Genomic DNA, 26,377 nt, shown 5'->3' with positions numbered 1-26,377 from the left:
TGGCAACATCAACCACAAACTGAAGGTGTTAACAGCAGGTTAGCCTGGCAGCTATGGGAAAATAAATGCCCTCACAGCTGAAAGACAAAAAGCGATCTTCTTGCAGCCTTGCCAATATGTTCAAAGAGAAATGTTCACCTGGATTTGAACTTAAGAAATTCATGAAAACAACTTGCATGTGAGTTCAAAACAGCCTCATCCCTTCAAAATAAGGGAATAATCACCGTGGAAACAGAATCAAATCTTTGCACTCTTGGCCAAAACAACATCTTTCTTCTGATAAAATTGTCTCCTTGTATCAGATGTTGGTGTCAAGGTGTTGGCAGGGGGGAGCTGCAGGGGTGGCCTCTGTGAGGAGAGGCCGGGGGCTGCCCTGTGCTAACACAGCCAGATCCAGTTGGCAGCACAAAGGACCCACCGCAGGATGCTGCTAAGCCCAGCAGCCAAACTGGTGGTGCCTCTGTGAAAACACCACACAGGCAGAGCAGGAGTGTGTGTGGCGGGGAACAAAAAACAGAGAGAGAAAGGGAGAAATAGAAGTGTAAAACCACGGCCAAAGAATGAGGGGAAGGAGATGCTCTGTGGTGCTGGAGCAGACATTCTCCTGCAGTCTGTGGTCTCCATGCCGGGGTAGGTGTGCATTTCCTAGCAGAGTTGTGGCCTGTGGAGAGCCCATGCTGGATCAGGCTTATCCTGAAGGACAGCACCCCCTGGACAGGACCCACAAAGGAGCAGAGGAAAAGTGTGAGGCAGAGAGGAGCTGCTATGGACTGACCACAGCCCCCATACCCCCTGAGCCCCTCAGGGTTCAGAGGAAGAGTTGGGAATGCAGCTGGGCCTGGGAAAAGGTGGGGGGAGACACTGCTTGCGGGGGGAGAAACTTGGCTTTGTTTCTTACAACTAAATTATTTTAATTAGCAATAAATTGAATTAATTTTCCCCAAGAAGTGTCTGTTTTGCCCGTGATGGTAACGGATTAGCAGTCACCCTGTCTTTATCTCAACCCATGAGCTTTTTCATCTGACTTTCTCACCCTGTCCTCCTGAGGAGGGGGAGTGAGGGAGCAGCTGGGGGAGTGTTTGGCCCTTAGCCAAGGTTTACCCACCACGCTCCTGAGTGTGTAAGGACTGATGTAATAAGGCAGTGAGTATCTCTGTCTTCTCTGTGCCATTTGCTGTCGGGCCCTCTACCCCATTCGGCACTGGGCCCATGTTTTCCCTAATAGACCTGTCTTGCTGGACACGACTTGCATCACTGGAGTCAGTGAAAGAAAACAGAATGTGCCTTAGGACATGGGGTACAAACCTTACAGCTGGAACAAGGCTGAAAGGGAGTCAAAGCCAATTTCCTAAAATCCTAAAGGCAAAGACAACTTCAGAGTAAAAAATACCAAGTACAGTCAGAACTGGCTGTAGAGAAGGTTATATTTTTCTTGTTGATTGAGAGGAGAAAAGTAGCTCGAGAAGGTCCTCTACAGGCATTGCAACAGAAAAGCCTTCTGGTGTCACACAGGAATACATAACACGTACCTTCTTTCCAGTATATATGTATTTTTACAACAGTATGTCAATTCATCTGTGTGCCCACCAGTTGCTTTTACGAGATGAATGGTGCCGTAATATTTCCCTTTTAATTTATATTTTATTTAAATTTATTTCCTGAACTGTTATTTCCCTCTGCAGGAAATATTAGTTTAAAAAACAAAACACGTTTCTTCCATACTAAACAGAAATCTGAACTCAAATATCTTAATAAATTCTCCAAATACAAAGTTTGTTTACATTTCCTTCCCTGTATGGCTTTTTCAACTGATCTCAAGAGAACAAGATGGAGGAAGTTTCAGTGCTGCCTTTGTATCAATCTTTTAATTTATTGAGGACACTGTCTGGGTAGCTTTAAGCATTTAGAACACAAAAATCTGCATTCAGGCACTGTAAGCATGAAACAATTAAAATCCATTGAGAAAAATATTTCCATAAAGTCAAATTCTGAGGGGATTGCAGAGAGACAGTGGCAATCATCATCGTTCTGGTTCAGCAGGAGACTTTGCAAGTTCCTTTTGCTTTTCTTCCCACATGCCTTTAATTTCAGACACAGAAGCTTCAGCAGTTTGATTTCCCAATGCACAAACAGAGAGGTATGCTTGTTTATTTGCTGCATAAAAGATCTTCCAGAGATCTTGGTTAAACCCTTGCATATCAGGACTCTCATGCAAGGAAGAAATAGAGATAATCTATTTGGCTCAGCATCCTGACTCTGCCCAGAGTTTTGGAATGCAAACCCATTGTTTTTAATGTTTGGATTCAGCATGGCGAGTCCTAGCCAAGGCCGCCTGCACAGACGGCCTGGGGCTGTCTACTTCTTAAAGTTCACTGACTACTTTTCTGCTACATCTGCCGTGTAGCTATGGAATCAGTAGTTGGTGTGCTCTGTAGCCCTGTAATGAGTACAATGAGCTTGGCATCTAGCATTATCTAATGAGACAGAACTGCATCTTCACTCTTGCTTATAATAATCTGTTTACACTGTACTTTATTATACATATATGTGGAATGCAAATGCATTTTTTTCCTATAGAATTGTTGGTACTAATGAGATTTTTGCACTTCTGTCTGGAAATCACAGCCATGTGAACATGTATCAATTTATATACAACTTTAAGTGTCTCCTTTAATGTGATGTGTAAGAAAATCCCTGAGAAAAGATCTTGTTACCAGCAATACTTTCTGATCCATACACTTAACACAATGAACGGATTTTTTGGGTTTCTGGTTTGAAATTATTTTCTTATGTCTTTTAGTGAACCTTTTAGAATTGTTAATAACAATATAGTATTAATACCAATCTGGTAACATTACATTAGTATCAATAGTTAATATTTTCATGCTATTTGCATTACATGATATAAAATACACATGTATATATACATTCACACATGAAATTCTAACTTCAAGGCAACTCCAATGAAAGAAAGAAGCCTTGTAAAAGTATTACTGAATATAGCTGTAACGAGGCAAAAAAGATGACTGTTTCTAATATACATGTTCACAATCAATAAGAAGCCTAATATTATAAATGTCAAAAATACTTCTTCTCAGCTACCTTCCTAATAAAATATGAAATGCAATCTGCAACTTAATATGATTTTTTGAATACATAGTTATTGAGAAGCATTCAGGAAATTGCACTAGTCACTGGATAAGAAGAATTGAGGGGTCTTTGTACTTATTTTCTGTGTTTTCCATTCTTCAATTTCAATATGATAAATCAAGAATTTGTTAGACATACCAGAAAGATTTACTGCATATTTTGATTAATATAGTCTAAGTTTAGCTTCTAGTGTAACAAGCAGAATCCAAAACTTTTGCAGCCTGTACGAGTTGGGATTAGTTTTTAGCTTTCAGGATGGCACAATACTAATACTGCTCTTCACATTTGATTCAAACAGATAAATGAATACTGAATTATCAAAAAATCTTACATGACCATATTCAGATGTAAGGAAAAGAATCAACAAATCAATAATATGTCTATCTGAATACTGGTTAAATCAATCTAATTAAAAAAAAAAAAAAAAAAAAAAAAGAGCAACAAAAAACCCTGCAACAATAGAATGCTTTCCACACACAGGTTTAACCTATTGTCTTTGAGTGGGTGTCTCAAATGCTGCAGTGTCCAAGATCATTATCTGCAGACTTTGCCAAACACACTGACTTGATACAAAGAACATAAGCAACTAACACAGTCTTACAGGAACATTTTAAATTTTCCCTGATGTTATCACATCTCTGTATTGCTTAGCCTTGGAGATATAAAAAGATACCTTAGATGCTAAGTGCTACTGGCATACTAGTTACAAAAAATCCCAACAGGGAAGTATTGTATACATCCAGACCTGGCAACAAAATATCTTTAGCATCATATATTCAGTTTTGGATCAATGGGATCAAGCAAGACAATATATTACCATTATATAATAGCCATAATTATAGGGTATCAAATTATACTATGTTTATAATCTAGATAGTGTTCTTTCTCTGCTTTCACAATAGAAGAAAGAATTAGGAAAAGACTATTCAAGCAAATCCAGTTCTCAGCACTCTTTTAATCTACACGAGTTGATCTTCCCTGCACTAGCAGAAGACTTCAATAGTCTTAGAATGTAAACAAGCATCAATTAACATATGGATAGGACTTCAGGATATGCGATGAAAAAGACAGTTTAAAACATAACAGGTCTTTTATTGGTGGAAAGTGAAAGGCAAGCGGGGGCCAGCTGCACTACTTACTGTACACCCACTTCCCACCTGTGGTAAACGCACAGTCATTCCCCCAGTCCATCCCTTACTGAACATCGTCCTCCTCAGGATGTGCCTTGATGGTCTGCCCCCATTTTCTTCATGGGTGCTTGTTCCTGGGCTGGACATTAGCCTCACCCTCACCATGGTGGCCTGTACCAACTTGGTTGGGGAGTGTCTGCCTTTGACCTGGACATTTTTCTCAGGCTGAACTCTGACACTTTGCTCCAACACTGGTGGTGGCTATCTGTCCTAACTTGCCAGCATTTTGTTAATGTCAACCCATACCCTGCTGGTCCACAAAAACTCCAAGTTGCCTTGAGCTGCAGGAGCGAGAAGCTTGGCAAGATGTTGCCAGACACTGGGCAGACCTTTTTATAGGGTGGGGGCCAGAGGTCACCACTCAGGTGACATCACAGTAGGTGGCAGCTGGCATCACAGGAGGCCCCTTTGTGGCAAAGGAGGCAGATCCTGAGTACACCCAGCATCATTTGGCTCATCCTTACCACAGATCTAAGAAGCAGTCTTCTCCATTTCATCTCCAATTCATCTATCTTACATGGCTCAACAAATAGTCTACGTTGCTGTGGGAGATGGTGCCGATTACGAGAAACTTCTTAGAAAAAGTGGTTGAGCATTGGGATGGGTTGCCCAGGGAGGTGGTGGAGTCACCGTCCCTGGGCGTGTTTAAGGAAAGGTTAGATGTGGTACTTAGGGACATGGTTTAGTGGGTGATGGTGGTGGTAGGGGGATGGTTGGACCTGATGATCTTGGAGGTCTTTTCTAACCTTAATGATTCTGATTCTATGATATTAATCTATATATTATTATTATATTATATTATTATATGTTATATTATAATATTATATATTATTACATATATAGAGATTGGAACTGATTTTCCAATGTACATGTAATTTCCTTACCTGGAAAATCTTAAAAAAAAAACCACTAATTCACATTCAAAATGTGTATGACACAACTGAGCTAGGTAAATATGTTACAAAAAATGTAACATGAGTAATTTGTGTGCTCTTAAATCCAACCCCTCCCTCATCAAACCACTAAGCCATTATTTTTTTTTTTTTAAGGCAAACAACTGCCTCTGAAAAAAATACCTAAATTCTAAAAAGAAAGAGAAATAGTCAAACAATAAGGATAATCATCTTGGGGGTAGAAAAAGAAACACTGGGATATCAGGATGCAAGAGTAAAAATCATGTAAGACATAGGCTGCACAAGAACAAAGGCTGTATAAATAAAGCAGTCAAGCAAATATATACAAGCCAGTAGCACAAATCCTTTTGCAATGAAATTTCATGCAGAAATAAAAATACAGTATTAGAGGTATATTATATATCACCTAAGCAAGATGATGAGAGTGCTTGTTAAATACTGAAACAGTTTAGAAAGGGTAAGGCAGAAAGCATGGTAATAACAGCAGATTTCAATTACTCCCAAGCAGTCTGATTAGAAATCATGACAAGATGTGATGCAGGGACTACATTTTTAGATGCTGTAAATAATGGTTTCTTGGAACCATTAGAGAAACCACAAGAGGAGAAATAATTCTTGATTTTGCATTGAGCCAGGCAGAGGATCTGCTTCAATACATAACCATAAAAAAAACACCCAACATTTCAAAACAGTGACTATAATGTACTCCAGTGTTCTTCTGGGAGCAAAACACACTTTAAAAATCCACCAGAAATAGTTTAACTGCAAGAGGAAGAGGTTTTCTAGGATAAAAATAAAAGGAACAACTAATGGGTAAAATGCTTGCAGGTTAGAGTAAAACACATCCATAGAGTTTAGATAAATATATACACTCTAGTCAATACATAAATAAATAAACAAAACATTTTTTTTTTTAAAAAGGTGCTTGAGTGACAAACCAGAATAATTATAAAGACCACCTGAAGACATTTTTCAGGCCAATAGAATGGTGGAGGGTGCAAAGGGAACATATTTAGTAAATTAAATTTAAAACTACATATATTCAAAAAGATTCTAGGATACAATATATGTTAATCAGTAAAATTACACATCAAAACTTTCAAAAATGTTAAAAAAAAAGGAAGCCTGGAATTATTTAAATGTGGTACGCAACTTCCCAAATAAAGGGTTGTACTTGGTACCAAAATGCAGAACGATGGTAAATACAATACCAATTCTTCAAGAACGACAGTGAAAGGACAAAAAAGATTGAAACTATGAGCCAGCAAGTCTATTTTCCATGAGAGACAATTTCCTAAAGGTTGTAATAAGGAATATAAGTAGCAAAACACGGAACAGTATGACATAAAGAATCAGTGTAATTCGTTAAAAGGAAGTTATGCTTCCCTGATTATTAGAATTCCTTGAACACATTAATGGTCATATACAATAGGGTCATCAGATTAATATATCTCATTTTATTACCAAATATATTTTGCCACAGTTCCCCACCAAAAGTTTTTATAGAAAACTAATTGTCATGGGAAACACAGGAAGGTCTTTTTTTCAGGTTAATGAACTGGTTAAAAGATAAGAAACAAAAATTACAAATATTAGGTCAGTTTTCACACTGGTCAGATGTCACAAATACCATCAACTGAATCCAGTGTTGTTAAATACATTCAGAAATTATCTGAGAATGTAGCAAGTGCTGAGGTGAAAATGTTTGCTGATCTAAAGCCATACAGAACAGTCAAAACAACAGCTCCCTGCAAAGCACTGCAGAACCAACTCTTCACTCAAGAGAGAGGACCACTGATTTCATTAATTGCATGAGAGCAGAGCATGTAGACCATGGCTTCTCAACCTAAATATGAGATGAGTGGGGATGAATGTGACAGCAGTCCATAAAATGACTGACATGTAGAATACACATTTTTTTGTGATGTAACAACTATCTATTTCGTCTCTCTCTGTACATATTTACATACAAGCATGTAAATATATAAAATAGCTTGTGGAAGAATAACAAAAGCTTTTAATTATCATAAGTATTTTGATGATGCTAAGACAGGTCTGGAGTATACCTTAAATAGGTCATTAGAAAGAAAAAAAACTTTTCAGAATCCAAGGAGAAATCAGACATTCTTCAGGATGTACCATGCATTTCAAACCATCAAGCACTCTGAAAAAGCCTTTCTCAATACTGTAATCACAAACCGGACAACAGAGCTGCCTTAGGAGAAATACAATGTGGAAGGGAAATCAAAATGAAAGGGTATGGCAAAATTACAAGGACAAATATTTTAATCTGTAATCTCTTTTTAGGAAAAATAGGGGCACTGAAATTGATGAGAACAGGAGCCGCTCATGGTTTCAGTGGTGTACCACTGAAACCACAAGACATTGCATAGAAGAGTCAACACTGCTTGCTTTCATATATATGCTTTCATACCATGGCAGAACCTCAGATTCAAGGTACAGTGAAATACAAGCACAGAGCCACTACAAGCTGTGCACTTATATTCCACTACACCTTGAGAGAAGATTAATGCCTAGCAACTAGGCTCCCACACAGTATATTCTGAGCTACAGCTTAAACTCATGGAGCAGATGATGCTTTAAATTGTATCAAATATGAAATAATATTTGAACAATTGCCAAGCAGATTTCTGATTTCCAAAAAAAAAAAGCAAAACAGACTACAACCCATGCACAGGTCTCACTATATACAGTGGTCCAAAAAAATCCACCCAAAACCAATGGAAAATTAAACAAGTCATTTTACACTTAGGGGACTATAACCACATCTGTCTATCTAACTGGACATAAGCATGTTAAAATTTTGACAAAATAAAATTTTTTTTATAAATCGTATGATTATTAATGATTAAGTATGAAAATTTCAGATTGCTGTGGAACAACAGCAAATCTGTGGATATTCAAGACCTGATCCCTTCAAGGTTTTAAGCTAGCCACTCTTGTTTATACCACTGCACCAAACAACTGCAGTAATGCAGCAGTCCCGTATGTGCTTGTAATCCTCTGAAAGATGGATGTCCTGTCTTTTTGTCAGATTCTCCAGGAATCTTCTCAGCTGCAACACTGGCCCAGAAGGCATTAACTGGGTCAGAACCACCGACAGCAACTTTAATTTGCTCACACCCGATGACTACTGTAGCAGTACACTGAAGCATCATATAAATATAATATTATTATAAATTATTCTGTGACAGTTACTGTTAGAGCCCCATTCTGCAGCTTTATCAGATAAGGTGAATGCCAGACAATCAAACCTGAATACTGTGCACAGATTGTACTAAATTCTCCCACTGCTTTGCAATACTCTGGCAAGGGAAATGGGTCATAAACTATGTCTAACTAGGCAGTTACAGAGGGTTTACTGTTGCTTCAGCCTATGGAAGCACAGCAGCTGTACATACAACAAACTGCCTTCAGATCATTACAAATTAAGGGTCTAATTCTGCATGTTGTAATACCCGTTTTACATTGTCTGTATCTTCACTGAATGCCGTTGAATTTAGTGGATGAATACAATGATTGCAACAGAAAAGATATAATTCTATACATTTTAGCAAGCATTTATTAAAATATTTGTTTATATCTACATATAGTAATACCTGCAAATATTCTGAAGCTAAGTAGTTTCACAGCAAAATATAATTGTGATATCACACTGACTTTTTTTCATACAAGACTGTATGTTTTCTATGTGTGTATTTAAAACATGTGCCCACAAAAAAGCACACCCAGGCATGGGCCAGTAGTCTAATCAAGAGAATTTACGCATAGAATTATCTCAATTTCATCTCAGCCATAACACCAACACACTACAACCCTGAGCATATCACCCAATTATCTGTTGCATTTCCCCATTGGCAATATGGAGATACCAGTGCTTGCATATAAATTTGCATGCTTTCTGCTTCATCTTTTATCCTTATTTTATTTAGAAAATTATTCTCCTGGTACAGAAGCTTCTTTTTCTTTTGAAACTTCTCTTTGAATATTTAAGTTTAATTATGGAGATTTGTTTATGTTGAAAAGGAATATGGAGATATAATGACATTTCACATTCCCAATACTAAAATACTATTAAGTCTAGAAATATAAATTACTGGAGCAATTATAGCAGCAGAAATAACACTATTACTGCAATCAACTATTGCTGTAGGTATTTGAAAACAACCTTTAATTTCCCTTCAAGTGTACCAATCTTATCTTCTCTGCAGAGGAACAAGCTATTGTAAACAATTAATGACACTAAACCTAGCATGAAATTAATTATTCTGAAACATGTCTTGAGATTTCAAAATACATTTTTTTTTTCAATTTCTGATTTGAATATCTTCTTTTTTGTGTGTGTAATTTGGTTTATATGCCCCCATTGTTGACTTTTAAGTATTAGAAAAAAGCTATCATAAACACCTTAAAAAAACTAAGATGAAGCTATTAAACTGTTTAGCTGATTTAACTGTTTACCTATTTGTTATACATGACAAATCTGAAGTACACCTTTTATACTCTTCAACTACGAAACAGGATATAATTTTAGAATAACTAATAAACAAAACTGTGGGAGAAATGGAGATTTTCACTCTACAGAGACTGCAGCATGAGATCTCTGCCAGCCAGCTATTTGTAAAATAACTGCGTAGCTTTTCTTCTGACCAGGTCTGTTTTACTACACTGTCATATGTACCCACTAAACTTTACAAAGGAGTTTACAGAGAGTCATAAAAACAATTTGTGTGTGTGAAAGTTTGCAGTGCTTGAACTTGGATGAATTCATCCAAGATGTTTCAACGTATTTCAGTGTTACCTAGTTTTCCATGCATATTTTCAGATCCTCAACATCCAATTCATATTTAGCTAAATATTTTTGTCTATCTTTGTCTTGTAGGTATATATAGTCAGAGAACTATAGCCGTGTATCAGGTGCTGGTGTCATGGTGTTGGTGGAAAGGGGCTGAAGGGCCTCTGTGAGGAAAGGCTGTGCCTGCCCCATGCTGGACACAGCTGGTTCCAGATGTTTCCAACAGCCACACTGGGCCCAGCAGCCAAAATGGTGGAACTTCTGGGGAATTTATTAAAAAAAAATAATAAAAAAATATGGTACAACTCCATGAACACTGGGGTCAGAGAAGGAGGGAGGAGGTGCATTAGGTGCTAGAGCAGAGGCTCCCCTGAAGCCTGTGGCACCCTGCGTCATGCAGGTGGTTATGTCCCAATGGGCACTGCAGCCTGTGGAGAACTGTACCAGGGCAGGGGGAAAAAGCATGAGGAGGAAGGAGCAGCAGACCACAGCTCCCACCAACACATTGGTGTTGGGGAGCGGGAGGAATCAGGAATGAAGCTGAGCCTGGAAGAAAAGGTAAGGGGTATCCACTATCCTACCTTTGTTAACAGAGCCTTCCAACATGGAAGGTGATCATATTGGCCAGGCACAGTTTCCTCATGCTAAATCCTTGACTGTTCCTTTCATCCTTGCAATTGTCTCAGGAACTGAAGTGTGTCATTGGCCTGACCAGCTCCTGGTTACCCAGGTCCTCCTCCTCAGTCTTTTTAAAGATGAACATGATTTGACATTTGTTCTTTTCCAGAGAGTAGGTACCTCTTCTGATTGCTATAGTCTTTTAGATGACAGAGAGTGGCCTCGCAATAACACGAGCTACTAGCACATGCTTGCTTATGTGCATGCCATCTGGACCCATAATACCTTCTACATTCAACTTACTTAAGTAGTCCATCAGTCTGTCCTGCTCTACTCTTGACAGCATTTCTCCCCCCAACCACTGCTACTAGGCACAGTCATCTGGGAGGTCTGACAGTTTCTGATTAGTAAGGAAATCAATTAAGTAGTATAACATTGCTTCCCCAGATGTCACAAATGTTCTTTTAAACACATCACTGCCTTGAGAGTAATATATCTGTTCTCTATAAGGCTATAATCTCTGCATTCCCAAGCTGTGGCAACAGCCAGGGAAATCAGTAGAGGGTGGTTAGGAAGGAAATTCAAACTTCTGTTGATAGCATGCAAAGTCTTTTATTACCCTGAGTGGTGGAAACATGTATATGTGGTGCTAATCAAGACTTCCAGCCTGGAAGTATTATGACTTTGTTTATTGATATTTCCATTCAAGATGGTATATGCCAGGCAGAATGCCAATCATGTTCAGAAGAGACTCAAGACCCCTATGAGTACATACAGAGAAACAGCAACTTCTCAGTAATTCTTGTAAGACCCTAAAAAGACCCCCAATGAAAGAGTAAATGGGTACCCCTTACAGTACCCCTAATGCAGAATGGTATTAAAGAACAAAATGGAAAGCTGTCAAGGTAGCAAAAATAATTTCCCTTAATTTTTGGAAATGTAAGCCTCAACTTCTTTAGACCGAAAGGCAAAGACTAACCGTTGCACCTTGCCTTATATGTTGAGGGCACTCTGACTCTTAAGCAATGCAGAATAATAAGCATACAGACCAAAACTAATTATGTGGGAAAGGTGCACAGACACCCAAGAGCTGATTAGGAAATTGCAATATAGGAAATCCTCAGAGAATATTTTACCCTGCGGGCAGCACCAATCATATCAAACTTCACTAATAAAGAAAGGAAAAGGGGTCTAGGATGGAAATCAATAATGTTGCATGAGCTTGTTCCAGTAATATGGACAAATCCGGTGTCAACATCTATGGCCCTGGTTCCTGTTAGACAGGAACCGGCATCCACTAAAGCAGTCTAGGGTCTGAAATTACTGTTCTATATAACTCCCACAAAATTGGACAGTAGGAGAGCCAACAGCCAACAGCAGAATGAACTACTCTAGTGAGAGAAGGAGCTCATCTAAAACAAGACAATGCATTATTAGGGAGATACCACAGGTATCACGAGGGTCATTATCAGACTTGACTCCAAGAGTGATCAGAGCATTTGCCAGGAAGAGCTGAGTCCCAGCTGGAGCTGAAATTTCCCTTGAAGCAAACTGCAGGATCAAGGTCAGAAACAGACCTTCTCTGTTTTGGGGATGGTGAAGGTTTTACAATAGCAACCTGACTGCCTGGGTCAAAGCTGACAAGAAAGAAACGTCTAGGAGTGGTTTTCTGCTGCTGGGAATGAATAGTCAAAATAAAAAGAACTTAGAGAGATTGTTCTCCATTACCAGACAAAAGGGAAGCATACAGACTTTATACACTGCACATGGCTTATAGCCAACACAATTTAATGGGAAAACCAAGAAAAATCAAACTTGCCGAAAGCTAAAAAAAAAAAAAAAAAAAAAAAAAGAACAAAATGAGACACTAAGAAAAGATAAAAATGAGCATAGAAATCATAAAGGAGAAAGGAAAATGAAGGAAAATAAAAGGTTTAGGTAATCTCAAACAGAAAGCAGTAAACTGCAAAAAAGTGTCATGGAAAACTGAAGAGGCAACTGGAGAGGCAACTGATAGTTTAAGATGCATTTTTACCATTTGGGACACTTAATGAACATACCCCTACTAGTACTCAGGAAGTGTAAAGTATCACCAGCTCGAGCACTTACAGTTGTCCCACAATGCTGTTTTTACCTCATCTAAATAAAAAAACATAGACCATAACATAATAAACATGATAAACATAAAAGCATAGACCATAACATAATAATAACATAGACCATAACCTAATAATCCTGCATTAAGAACAGAATAATCTATTGCCACATACTTGAAGAAAGCTCATCTTGTTAAGAGTCCAACACAGGTACAGGCAATATGTTTTAGCAGTAAATTACCCGTAAAACATTGTGTTTTATTGTTATTTTAACTTGCATAAGGTAAACTTCTTGTCCTGGATTTTATTTCGCCTTTGGCTGGTGAAAAGCTTTTTACTATCTCAGACTTACTTCTCACACACACCATCATTAAGTACAGCCCTCAAACAAATTGCTTCTTTACCTTCTCCTAAATACCCTCCAGGGACTGAACTTCTCTAAATCTTCAATGCAGCCTCTTTAGAGATCCCCCAAAATATTTCACTTAGGTTTTGCAAGAAATGTCATTTAAACATTGATGGTGCTATTTCCTTCTTTCGTGTTAGTTTAGAATACTTCTTGAAGATAGATTCCTACAGTAAATTAAATTTTATATGCAACAAATATGATAAAATATTCCATACAAATGGTTAGTTGAATATGAATGTTTGAATTAAGGGAAAAGTTATATGATTGCAAAAGCTATTTGACATGTTCTCTTAATACCAGTGCATAGTATTTAGAAGTATAATTTTGGATGAGTATTTTACTACCCTAAAAGCACCTACTCACAAGAACATTTAAATTGGATTTCAACGGCATTGCCACTCCATTGGTTACTATGTAATTTATTACAAGCAAAATGCAATCTAGAAATGCTGCATTACAAAAACAGCATCAAAAACACATCTGTGCTTGAAGGTACTGTATTCACCTCATGATAAGGTGACCTTCACCTGCCAAAGAGCAGAACAGAAATGAAGAGGTTAAAACAATTGTCACAGGGTGAAGCCTACCCAAAAGTAAGGCTCAGAAAAATGAAGTTTTGGCTCCATGTGTTAAGCTCTGATTATGACTGTTCTATGTGCAGGGAAAATAAACACCACAGATTAACTTTGTTACAGCCATGGGGCCACGAGTACCCAAGACCACTGCTCAGATAAATGAGATCTGGTCTATGCTGACCCAGTACTAACAGTTCAGTGTATTCCACTATGTGTGGAAAACAAATAAAGACTCACAGATAAACTTTGTTATGTAATGATAAACAATTTTACCTTCTTGTACCACAGTTGGGATATAAGATTAGGGGGTGAAATCAACCACCTAGCAACACTGCTTGCCCTTAGGTAAGGGGAATGTCAGGGGTTGTCTTGGGGCTATGTGACTAGAAAGGCCTCTGGCACCTTATGCTGACAATTTAATTTGCCAAAGCAATAAATACTTAAGAAAGCAGTCCCTTGGGAATGGAGGGGTTCTCCATACTGAGAAATCTGATGAGACGTGGAAGGCTGAGCCATCTGGGAACTGCTCCATACAGGGGCTGCACTTCTGGAGGATGGAGTCGATGTTTACCTCCAATCTCAACTGGATTACAGGGCTGGGGCTTTGATCGACATGAATGTGAAGAGTGCGAGTGTCATAGGATAGAAATTAGTGTCTATAATCATCTTGCTCTGCAAGAACATCAAAGTCACCAAGTGATGTCTGTTACTGTGACTACCCTACCCCAAATTCCTCCGGAACAACACAGTACTGATCCACTTCTCTCCAGCCCTCTGCATGCCCTCGTATGTACTCTCATCACCATTTTCACAGCTTACTTCTTCCCTAACTCTGTGTTAGTCCTCTTGAGCATTAATTCTCATCCCCACGTACACCCTTACCATACTACAAGAATAGCCCCACACAAGAATAGCCCCCCACTACAAGAATAGCCCCACATAGCCCCTGTTCCATACTTGTCAGCCCTGGATGCAGTTCCACAGCTTATCTCTCCTCTCATTTTTAGACACACCTTTCTGTGTCAGCACAGGGTGCAAACAGAGGTCCTCTCTGGTTTTGAAACCCAGTGCTATTATACTTTCCACATCTTCATAAAACAAGCACCTGAGCCAACAGGTGCCTTCTCCAAATTTGTTCGTATTTACTCCCTAACTCTGCCTACTCAAGGCAAAAAGGATTGCAGATGAAGTTGCAGTGCTGTTTCTCTTCACTTACTGAAGTCCCAGGCACCAGCAAAACTGCAGCACGCTCATACCTTGGATGTAATCCTCAAAAGAGTGTAAGAAATTTCTATTTGTGTATAATTTAAATTTCTTCAATTATGTTTTATTCAATAAACCATTCCTGAAATAAAAAATATCTTAAAATAAACAATGATAAAAGATACCTGTTTTGTTGCATAAGGATGAGGCAAGCCACCGAAGAATACGGATCCTGTTTCAAGCCAATACGAACTGGACCAGAAATTGCTAGGCACCCTTGTCTTTGCAGATATCTCCAGGACTGACATTTCTGCTTCACATGGCACCATGCCTTGCCTGCATAAATTTTGAAATGGAGACATTTTACCACCATATACAGTTTACATTAATGTTTATCTGACAAATTAATTAAGCTGTGTCATGGTAAAGCTGGGTAAAGCTAAGCTCTTGTACTTTTACCTTTCTGATTCTCTCCCATATCCCACCTGGAGAGAGGGAGCAAGCAGCCATGTGGGGCTGAGCTGCCTGCTGGTGCCAAACCACAAGAGGCTGTTACTAAATCAATGAGTAAAGAAAATCAAGTAAATAACTGTTTTGGTATTAAAGACTATCAACACAAAAGAAGCTGTTTAATAAGCTGTAAGTTGGCATGTGATTGGGGCTTGAACTTCTATTAAGATGAAATCATATTGGAAATCTAAGCAGTGTAATTGCTAAAAAAGTCAAAACATAGTGAATGAATTAAAAAGTTAGACCATTTTAACAGCAAATAGGTTTTTAATTTGATAGAAAAACATTTATTGACCTAAAAACTTTTAAATATCCATTTTCACCGCACAAAAGAGATAATCCAGAAAAGCAATTTGAAATACACTGCATTTTACAGCACGCAGACCTACTGTAATCTGTAATACTTATTTTCAAAAGCGTCATTCCTAAGACTGAAAGCAGTAATATCAGGCCCTGATATTAACACATCCATTCCCTTCTCCCTCTCCCTCTCTACACATCCCTTAACAGTGTCACTCTTAACAGAATCAATACATTGTTAACAATAAACAGAAGGTGCAAAGTAAATAATTTGGTTTTCTTTCATTTATTTTTACTGACGAAAAGCTTATTTACATTCCTGTAATCAACTGTCTGCAAGGCCTCAGTCTTCATGAAGAAAGACAGCATGGCGGAGAAATACCAGAACTAAACAAGAGCCTCCCAGGTAGGGATTTCTTTCAGCAAACGAAGCAGAGGAGTTCTGGTGAAGCTCAGTGTCAAAGAATCAGTGTTCAACCAGCTGTATGTGTAAAAGCATTCAAGTGCCTTTGTAATACAGGTGCCACGAAAAATCTGTGTAAAAATAGAGTATACTAAACAGAACTATATAAACCTAACAGCATGTATTTTTGTTAGGATGCTATAGATAAGGCATGAATTTAGTTTATGTTTGATAATGCAAGATCAGCTTCTGAAACAGTTAGTTACAAAAAAAAAAAAAAAAAAAAAAAAAAAAAAGAAAAGCATTGCAAAGCAGTTTCTTTGTTATCTTCTCTAGATAATGTCATATAAAGGATTTTTCACACACCATTTGATAAGGTCTTTTATCTTTTTATTGAGAGGATGAAGACTCCACATTAGCGACATTTGCAAACAGTTCTCTGATTATTTCCTGTATAATTCTGGTTTTGTGATATATTCAGAGAAAAATGTGAATGTGGTATTAGCCTTTAAACTGAAAGGCCTATAAGCATTTTTGTAGGCAAAACAAACAACATGTCCATCGTACGGTGAATAAATTTGCATGAAAAACATAGTTTTGTTGATAAAATCAATATAAGATAAAGGAAATTACAAAGGGCTTCTGTGGGCAAAAAATTAAATTAAGGAATCAGTTGATGAGACCAAAAAAAAAATCACCTAATTTTTTACAAGTTTTTTTTTGAAACTTGCTAATTATTGAATTATTATTTTTTTTTATTTTCCTGAAACTTGCTCACCTGAATGAGGGCAAGGAAGAAATTGTAGCTAGAGCTGCAATCACGGAACGAAATGTTTTCCTGCCATGTTTGGTAGATAAGCAAATGCACAGGGTGCTGCAGCACACTGTATTCATTATTTGCTTACAAAGGAAGTTTGCTGATAATGCATGTAATTTCATCCGTGCATTCTCAGTGGCTCTGTTTACTACGATCAAGCTGTTTTTTCCTAAGGCTTGAACCCAGTGTGACAGCCTGACTGCAGTCATTCTGCAGCAGAAAGCTTTGGTGAGGGTTCTAAAGGAAAAAAGCAGTGACTTTTAAAGATCTAAAATGTCTTCTCTTTCTGATAATAGGACATAATATTAATCAATAAAGGGATAACAATACTGTCATAGTCTTTCTGAAATATTTTATATCAGATGTTTTAATGCACCGTAATTCTTAAATTGGAACAGAAGAAGGTTAGGAAAGGAACTGACAGGAAGAGTTTTCATTTTTGATTTTTTTTTTTTAAACTCATTTACAGATGTGCTAAACAAAAGAAAGCTGACCACACAACACCTTTTTTTTCCAAAATAATAAGTTACTGTTTTTCTTCTATGTATTTTGAGTTGCTAACACCGTAACTGGTTATATGACCACATGGGTTCTTCTACTATGCAAGCTTCTATTTAAAAATACAGTTCTTTTCACAGTGGCTTTAGACCTGTTTGTTAGCTCTTCCTTAAAAGCTTCTATGATGGATTTGCAGAGGTATTTTTGTGTGCATATATAAACGTATTTTGAAATTAATTCCCAGTACTTTATGTCAGAAAACAAGTTAATGCAATTCAGTAGTGTGTGAGCTGCCTTCACCCTGTGCTTGTTAGAATGTCAGCCGTGAACCTTTGATTGTGCTTGATTGAATGTAGCAGGGTCTGGCCAAATTAGAATAACAACCTTAAACCATTATTGTTTAGCATTTGCTGATGATACAATCACCGGGTCGCATATGCACTCTATGAAATTTCCATCAGGCTTTTAAAATACTTTTTCTACAATCAGCACATTGGGTGTTTTAAAAGGTCAAGTAAGAAGACAGGGCTTTTTGCATAATTATAAATGTGGAAATGCATACAGCAACAATCGAGCACTTTTGCTGGGTAAGCTACCGGTAATTGTGCCTCAGTCCAACCCAGCAGTAATAGTTCACAGATTTCTCATTTGTACTTACATAAATGTAATGATTAAATATGGGCCTATTAATTATAACCTGAAGATGAGTTCTATCTAAACAGTGTTAAATCCATTGCCCAATGCATTCCGGGTTGGAAGGACGGAAAGGTCAGATAATCATTTGATAACTGCTGGGGAAAAGGTACCTAAGCATGACAATAGCTTTATGAAATCCAAAATCTTTTACATAATGTCCTTATTTGCTGGCATTTGTCAGTGAAGATTAAACGGCATGTTTGGGATTATCATAAAATGGTAAAAAGGTAATAAAACAAATGGGGGAAGAGGAGGAGGGAAAAGGGGATGTCCAGAGAAAGTGGCGTAAAGCTCTTTTAATCTGGGTTTCCTGATAAGAAAGGTAAACCTCTTGTTCTAGAAACAAGACTGAAACTTTTACCTGCCTAGCAATTTCACTTCGAATGTGATCAAGAGTAAACAATTCACTAATTACCCTTGAAATATTTAGGATGTGATGTTAGCATTCAGTCTATTAAACAAAAACCACAGTAGGTCTGCAAACAACTGTGTCAAATATGAGTTGTGAACTGCAAGAACGAAAGAGAAGTTTTATTATCATATATGCTAAAGAAAACACACCCAAGTTCCCTGATTTTGTTGAAGACAACTAATTAATTAAAGCTCAGAAGCATATTTCATTTTCACTGTGCTTAATCACTACTTTGTAGATTTGTTAGCTTAAAAAAAAAAAAATCAGAGCAACTTCCACTGTTTCCCTCTGTTTTCACCCAGCATCAAGTAGATCCTTGCAGCAGCCAGGCTGTGACCCACGGCCCGACTCCAGCCACTGATGCTGAGCCCTGCACTCACTTTGCTCCTGCCAGTCCCCCCACATAGAATGGTTGGGAGCACACACTGCTCCTGCCCCATGATGGGTAGTTAAAGACCCATAAAGGCTCCAGGAGCTGACACTGAGACCCCACTGACCCTGGTAGCTGACAACAGCCAGTGGTGCCGTACCCCTCGTCTGACTCCAGCAGCTGGCACCAATTGTCACTCACGATGGTATCCCCAGGCTTAAAGTCTGGAGGACCTCCCCTCCTCAGATCCAGAGAGCTCCAGCTGTGGACCCCCACTCACTCCAGCCGCCGGCACCACAGGCTGGGGTCCCCACACCTGTAGCTGGCATCAGCTGCACTCCCGTACCCGCAGGTCTCGTCAGCAGCTGGCACTGAGCCCTTGCAGCACACACACAGTGAGGAAGTGCTGAGCTGGTTAAGATTTAATGAGGATGTGTAAGGAGAAAGGACAGAGTGCAGACAAGTGGAGTGACTGCCGCATTTTACACACAACTGACCCCTTTTATACTTTTTTTCTGCATTTTTCCCTCTTTGCTCCTCCTTTTTGCTCTTTCCCCTGCAGTCCCCTCATGGGTTAACAGAGCTCTCTGATTCCTGCACCTCTCCCAGTCTGCCTGTCCCTGTTCACAGTTTCACCAGCCTCAAACTCCAGGCTGATCTTCCTGAAGTGGCAGCTGCAGCTTCTCCTTAGCCCATCAATTAGTGCAACAGGGAAGTTTGTTCCTTGTCATTGTCTCCATGTTTGCTTTGTTAGCTCTGTGTCTTGGTAAACTTTGTTTCTGGCTTCCCCCTTTTGCCTTAGTTTCCCTGCTGACGAGGTCCCTGAGCAGATAACCTTGAACATCCCTGCACTCTCACTGTCCTCATCAATTAGTGTGGGAGACCAGGCTTGATTCCCATCACTCCTTCCTCATTTTTTTTTTTGTCACGTTTGTGTCCTTTCTTATCCCTAATGGTAGGTACTGAAGGAGCTCCTTGAGCAGATAACCATAAAGGAGCCACCACTCCCCAACCACATACCGTTACACTCATGTTATCCTGTGTACATTTATTTAGATAGGCAACATCAGTTACTCTCAGAGTCATTACGTTTTCACCCTGCAGTAAGATGCATCACTTTAGACTCCTCACATCTGCTGGTCCTGATCTTTCCCAACTGAGACACCAGGGTAACACGCTCTTTAACGTTGCAGATGAACTAATGAGTCAACAACATTTTTTTTTTTCTTGTTCCCTCTGACAGCACTTATATTTCCTGGAGTTGATTTCTCAGTCTGGTCTTGCAGAGTGAGATAACTTAATAAGTAAGGACAGTGAAATGAATGACAAGGCATCATGTAAAGGTCTCTAAGAATACGGAGAGAAAAAATCTTTGGATTACATTCTAAGTAATGAATAAATATGGTTCCTCCTTATTCTTTTCACAAAGGTTACACTTGCATTAATAAATGAAAAAGGTCCACAACATGAGGTTCTGACACATAATCATCTGTATTTTTGTCAAGTTATCCCAGTTCCTGTAAATGTTGCCACCCCTCTAGTATCACCTGTGAAACTGAAAAAATTTAGAGTAAAAGGTTAGAGTAGTTCAGGAATCATTCCTATTCTGAATGTTGCCAATGTATTCTGCAAGAAGTATTTTTATAGGCATGATCTAGGGCCTGTCAGTTGGCATCAGGTCCAGAGAACAGTCTTCAGATGATTTTATTTACTCCTATATATTTAGCTGGAGAAGTGGTCTTTGGCCACTTCTGTCTTTGCAATTTGGAGAGCTTTAAGTTTCTTGCTGCTCAATTGTAACAACCTTAAATGCTATTTACACTAATTAAATATGCATTTCTTTCAAGCTGATGCAGGCAGATGCAAGTAAAGTGTCATTTACTGAACAGCTTGGCCCAAATGAGTGAATTTGTACCCAAATATTCAGACAGCGGCAAGCTTAGAGTTGGATTTAGACTTGCAACACTGAAATTTTATTTCAAGTGAAACAGAAAGACTGCACTGCATAGGATGACACTTACACAGTGGGAATTCATATTGATACGATCTTTAAGGGTCATGATTATTTCTGGTCTCTATACCCTGTCTGCATTCTCCTCAGTGTCACTTCCACGACTGTGGCATGGGGCCACGGCAGCCACAGAACCCTGAATCCACCATTAGTATCAATGTGTGGTTTGATGTTCCCCAGATAGTAATTTATAACAAAGTTTTAAGTATGTTGCATGTTATCAGAGTCTACTGTTTTTATGTTTCTGTCCCTGCAACAAGTTTTTTCAGAAGATAAAGCAGAAAACTTTCATTTGTACAAGTGAGACTGAAAAACTCCTTTGAGATTCCAAGTAAAAGAGAGCAGCAATGACAAATTATTTTTGCATTACCTAGTGAACGAGAATAGACCACTACATGACAGAGATATGCTTCTTTGATGATCCTGAATTTTAACCTCTGAACGTCTCCTTTGATGGCAGAGTTCTGAAAAGATGTATTATGTGATTTGTACCCAAGATGTGGCATGACTAACTAAACTTTTATCTTATAAAAAGGCTGTAAAACAACAGTTTGTATTAAGCTAATTGGCCATATTGTTATTACCTGTTATTATGACCAATTTAGTATAATTAAATCCACTGCATTTGATTACATTGTTAGAAAAAGGCAGTTGCTTATTCTCTGTTGACTCTCATGAAGACTATGAAAAATAATCATTCTTTGTGTAATATAAAAACCATGCACAACATATTGAGCTTTGATTTCCCGATGGCTTTTCATTCCAGATAATATTTTTTTACATAATATTGATGCAAAAGACTACATTATTTAGCTGTAAACAAATGTACTTTTGTAATATTAAAAAGATAAAAACTCCTGATGTCTAAACTTAAACTCAGCTATGCAAAAGCTGTCATTACAATTAATATGTGTTCAGCATTTTTAACAAATTAAGAATTTGGAACCTTGAAGAAGAGAAATAGCTCTCCATATTTCCACTGAGATCTCCAAAAGGTATTTGGATCTTTGTGATGTTCAATTTTCCATTTGCCAAAGCAAATACCTATGTAGATATATACATTCATGCATATGTAGAGATAATCTCTGCATTTAGTACTATAAAAGACTGACAGCAAGAAACTGACAATCTCATTAATAAGAGAAGAAAAAAAAAAAAAAGGAAAGCACTTCTAATAAAGTATTTGGAATATTTTCCCATAATTCTTTTTTTTTTTTTTATGATAGATTTTTTGTCATTGCATCAGTTTTATTTTCAATGTTTTGATTTCTTAGAAGATTTGATGAGTGCAAATTTTCTGAGATGTATATGCAAGGAAAAGGTCTACTTCCAGTATTCTCAGATTCTGGAAACTAACTGCAAGGTTAATTCCAGTTTTCTGGAATTAACTCAAATATTAATTCCAGTTTTCTCTGTAATCATTTCTCTGTTTTACTATTCTTTTTTTTTTCTCTGTGAGATCTTTGTTTTTGTTGAATGAATAAAGCACTTGTTGCAGAGACTTCAGAATGGTAAAGGGTATTCTGACACGTCCAGCAATGATAGCTAAGACCTTTACTACATAATGCTCTAAATAAGTATGCTCATGCAACATTAGCAGCATAACAGCACGGCATTCTTTTTTTCTGACAGAAAACTGGTTTCTGAAATGTAAACTGCTCATTATAAGAAGATGAGATTTAAGTTAACATTTTGGAGAAATGCTAAAGTAAAGGGAGGACTGGGAATATGTATAGTAGTTACAGAGCCTGGGTCATCTCCCTAGCACTTCCAGTACATCTGTAGGTGTGGTCTGACTGCCTGCTGAAGCAAAAAGGAAAGTTCCAGCTTTTACTCCATAGGCATTCACACATTCCCTCTTTTCTCTTTGCACAGCAATCTGCACTAAGGAAATCACTCAGCTGAAAACAAAAATAGTACATATTTTTAACTGGATCATATCTCTATATGAGCTCTAGTCACTGGATAAGGTGGGTAAGAAGGAAGACAGAAAATAAAAAGCAGCTTAAACATGAAAAACAGAATAAAAATAAAATAAAATAAAATAAAATAGAGTCTCCCTGAGGCTAAAAGACTCTCTTTAATGGGACTTACCCATCTTCCATTGAAGTGACCTCCAAAAAGACCCAAAAGGAGTCTACTCTTTAAAGGTAGGTTTTGTTTAGAGCACAAAATAACCGGAGTGTAAAAAGGTAACTTTTTAAATAATGAAAATTCAGAACTAATTGTGATAGATTAAATAAGGGGTAATGTAAACATATTCTCTATCTTGAAGAAATTTCATACTATTTTTGTTGGTTCTGAACAAAACTTTCCTTCCATACTCTTACAAGGGTCATCTTAGTGTTTGCTTCCTACAGCAGGCAGAATCCTGTTTTTTTTTCCTGCGTTCTCCCAGTCCACACTGCTGCTGCAGACTTTGCAAGCTCCATCCTGTCCTTCAGGGAAGAGAAGCTTATTTGCTTTCAGAAGAAGAGCAATCTCCCTCCCTCCAGATGGCTCTGACTGAAAGTGCATCATGCAGGATAAAGCAGAAAGACAGCTTCCTTTTTACCAAGTAGGAGTTGCAGTGTGCAGTATTCACACGGCATTCTCTGAATAAACAAGACAGCTATACTGCTTGTCCTGCTCTCTGTGTGTGCCTCTATCTTCTGTGAAAAAGAATGCCTTGCATTATCTTTCAAATACTCATGCTGCCTCAGTACAAGGATTTTTATAAAACTCATGCCTTCAGGCTTCTGGATGCAATGTGCAGTGCATAACAGCATTTTTCTCCCATTACTGAGCTGGCTAATTAATTTTGTTTTTCCATACTCTGTGACACTTCTCAAATAGCAGAGCTTGAGATTTGCGGGGAAAGCATATCTAGCAAGTAAAAAGTTTTTTTGAGATAAGTGTGAATTACACTTCTTAGATGTCTGCCACTGTTCATGTAGTCAGGGTGACATGCCTAAGAGACATAGGGCTAGCAGCGTATGAAAAGAATCGTTACCCAGCTTTGTTTCAGCCTTAAACTGAAACCCCACTTGTTGGGGCTTGCCAGCCAGAATCATCTGGATACACACGTTCCTCACAATACTGTGGTTTTAGGCAGAGGTGGCCATAGCAGAATGTACCTTAGAAAGATGTTGAAGAAATCCAAGTTTGATTCAAATTAAGTTTGTGGCTTTCTGAACAAAATTCTGATCAAAATTCTGAAATAGATGAGGTCAAGTTAATGACTCTTTGGTGGTCAAATGGGTGGTTACGGTGGTTACTTCTTGACTGAAACTCTACACCCAAGAAATTTTATCTGCAGTAAAAATGGTAGCTTACGTTATCTTATCCTCTAATATTCAAGTGATGTAAGAATTATCCGTGAAGGGGAAAAGAAATTCTATTAAATATCTTTAAATGCTACACTATTTTTCCCCCCATAAGTTCCGTTTGTGATGTCTGTTGTATTTGCTCTTATTAAATATGCATATATTGTGTAAAATATATTGGCATCAGATGTGAAAACATGAGAACTTAAAATCACTATTTTTTAGGAAGCCAAAGGGCAGAGCACATTTAAGTATATAAAAATAAAAAGATTGTCTGTATTGTTTACATTAGGTATGCTTTCTAAATAACTATTCAGAAATTGGATACTATTATGTTTTATTATTTCTCCATAAGTAAAAGTTATTTCAAATGTATAAAAGATGTCAACTACTTCATTTTAAAATTAGCAATTTGGGCTATTCTGAGAATGAAAAGTCTGGGAAATTAATAGTGTGAAGAATAGAGTTAAAAGTTTCTGTACAGATCACATGGGATATCATAGGATTTAAATGTGCTTAAACATAGAACCAGTTAAGGATATGTCCTCAGGTAAAGCCTTTGGCAAATACATAAAATGTTGAAAAAGTATTTCTAAAAGATAGGGAATTTTGTGCTATGCAGCAGTAAGAGTTGTTTCTTTGCTTTTCTACTGAAAAGGAACAAAGAAAGGCAACTGTAAGTAAGGAAAAATGATAGTTTCAGAATCTAGAAATAAAAATACAGTTTTGTTTCTTATTATAATGACACTTCAAAGAAGAGCTGATGGCTTTAGTAAAGCAGTTCTACTAAGTTTAAGATGTTCTCTTTTCAGAAAACAAAACAAAAACAAAAATGGTCAAAACACTAAAAACTAGTACTTTGAATATACCAAAGATTAATAGCAGTTAAATGCTTTGACACATTGTACAAGAAACTCAGTTCTGGTACCTGTACACAAAAATAATCTTCAGCAACAGAAATTAATGCTTACTCTCAAAACAAACTGGGTAAGTATAATTTCATTTCACATTCCTTCAGCACCACATTCTATCAATGCATTCTCAGCACTCATCCAATGCATAAAGCACTTTGTTTATCTAAGTTTATTATACTTTAATTGTTCTGATGATTTTTTAGTGAGATGCTGTATTTGTATTTACATTGTTATTCATCTCCAGCATCTAAAAAGTCATTATTTCCATAGTGCTCTATGTTATTAGAAATGGAGGATTAGGTTCTTGGCCAAAAAATTGTATAACCTGAAAAACATTTTTGACTGAACATTTATTCTGAAGAAGCACCATTATTTATTTTGAACACTTGACCTCCAAATAGAAAGATACTTTAAGCTACATTTAAATTATCAAGTATTTATGAGATAAAGTAATGAATACCATTAGTCACAGGAGGGAATGTTGTTCACCCAACTCCTTTTCTACTTATCTGTGAAACGATTAAAATCAAATTAATTCCCTAAATGTACTGCATGGGGTTGCAGAATGAACTGTAAAATATATAAACAGTCATTCTGACTATGAAGATTTCAAAACTTTTCCTCTGTTTAGTGGTTTTTATTCGTATTTGTTTTTAATCTCACAGTTCATAAATCAGAATCTCCTTTGATTTTCTTGGTTCAATCCAGCACTGCCATTTCTGTGGCAGAGTCATGCTCTGTCAGTGGGCCATAACAGTGTCACCATGGAACAGAAATCTTCAACACTTAGAAGTTAAAGGATCCCACTTTTTTGAACTACTTGTGCCAATAGCTAATCTTTATTGTTGCAAAGCCAGGTTCTTTTTTCTTTCAGATATGTACCAGAACACCCTTTCTGGGGGATATTCTTCACTTCTTGCCTTTCATCTCTGTGATAGTCGGCAGACATATTTTAGGTTATACCTCCTAAAATGTCTTAAATTTCCTGAAGTGTCTTGCAGCTGATGCAAGTCCATTGATAGCTTCCTTCTGATAGGCCCAGAAAATGCAAAGAGCATGAGGCTATATTACACCAATAATACACTTCTTAGAGCATGAGCACACTTCTAATTAACTAGTGGCCATTGTTGTTCGTAACTTGTGGCTTATACTGGCTTTTGAGGAGATGGC

The 26,377-nt window shown here is 37.7% G+C and overlaps 1 protein-coding gene across 1 annotated transcript in view; it reads right to left on the bottom strand.

The window, feature by feature from the left end:
* The window catches only part of EYS (eyes shut homolog), an 836,985-nt gene that overhangs the window by 262,918 nt on the left and 547,690 nt on the right, over positions 1 to 26,377 (bottom strand). Inside the window, exon 33 of the mRNA XM_032185496.1 lies at positions 15,157 to 15,307. Coding sequence (XP_032041387.1) covers positions 15,157 to 15,307 — 151 coding nt within the window. The remainder of the gene's footprint in view (positions 1 to 15,156; positions 15,308 to 26,377) is intronic.

Source organism: Aythya fuligula, chromosome 3, assembly GCF_009819795.1.
Source record: "Aythya fuligula isolate bAytFul2 chromosome 3, bAytFul2.pri, whole genome shotgun sequence".
NCBI lineage: Eukaryota > Metazoa > Chordata > Aves > Anseriformes > Anatidae > Aythya > Aythya fuligula.
This window is presented reverse-complemented; position numbering and strand designations above follow the sequence as displayed.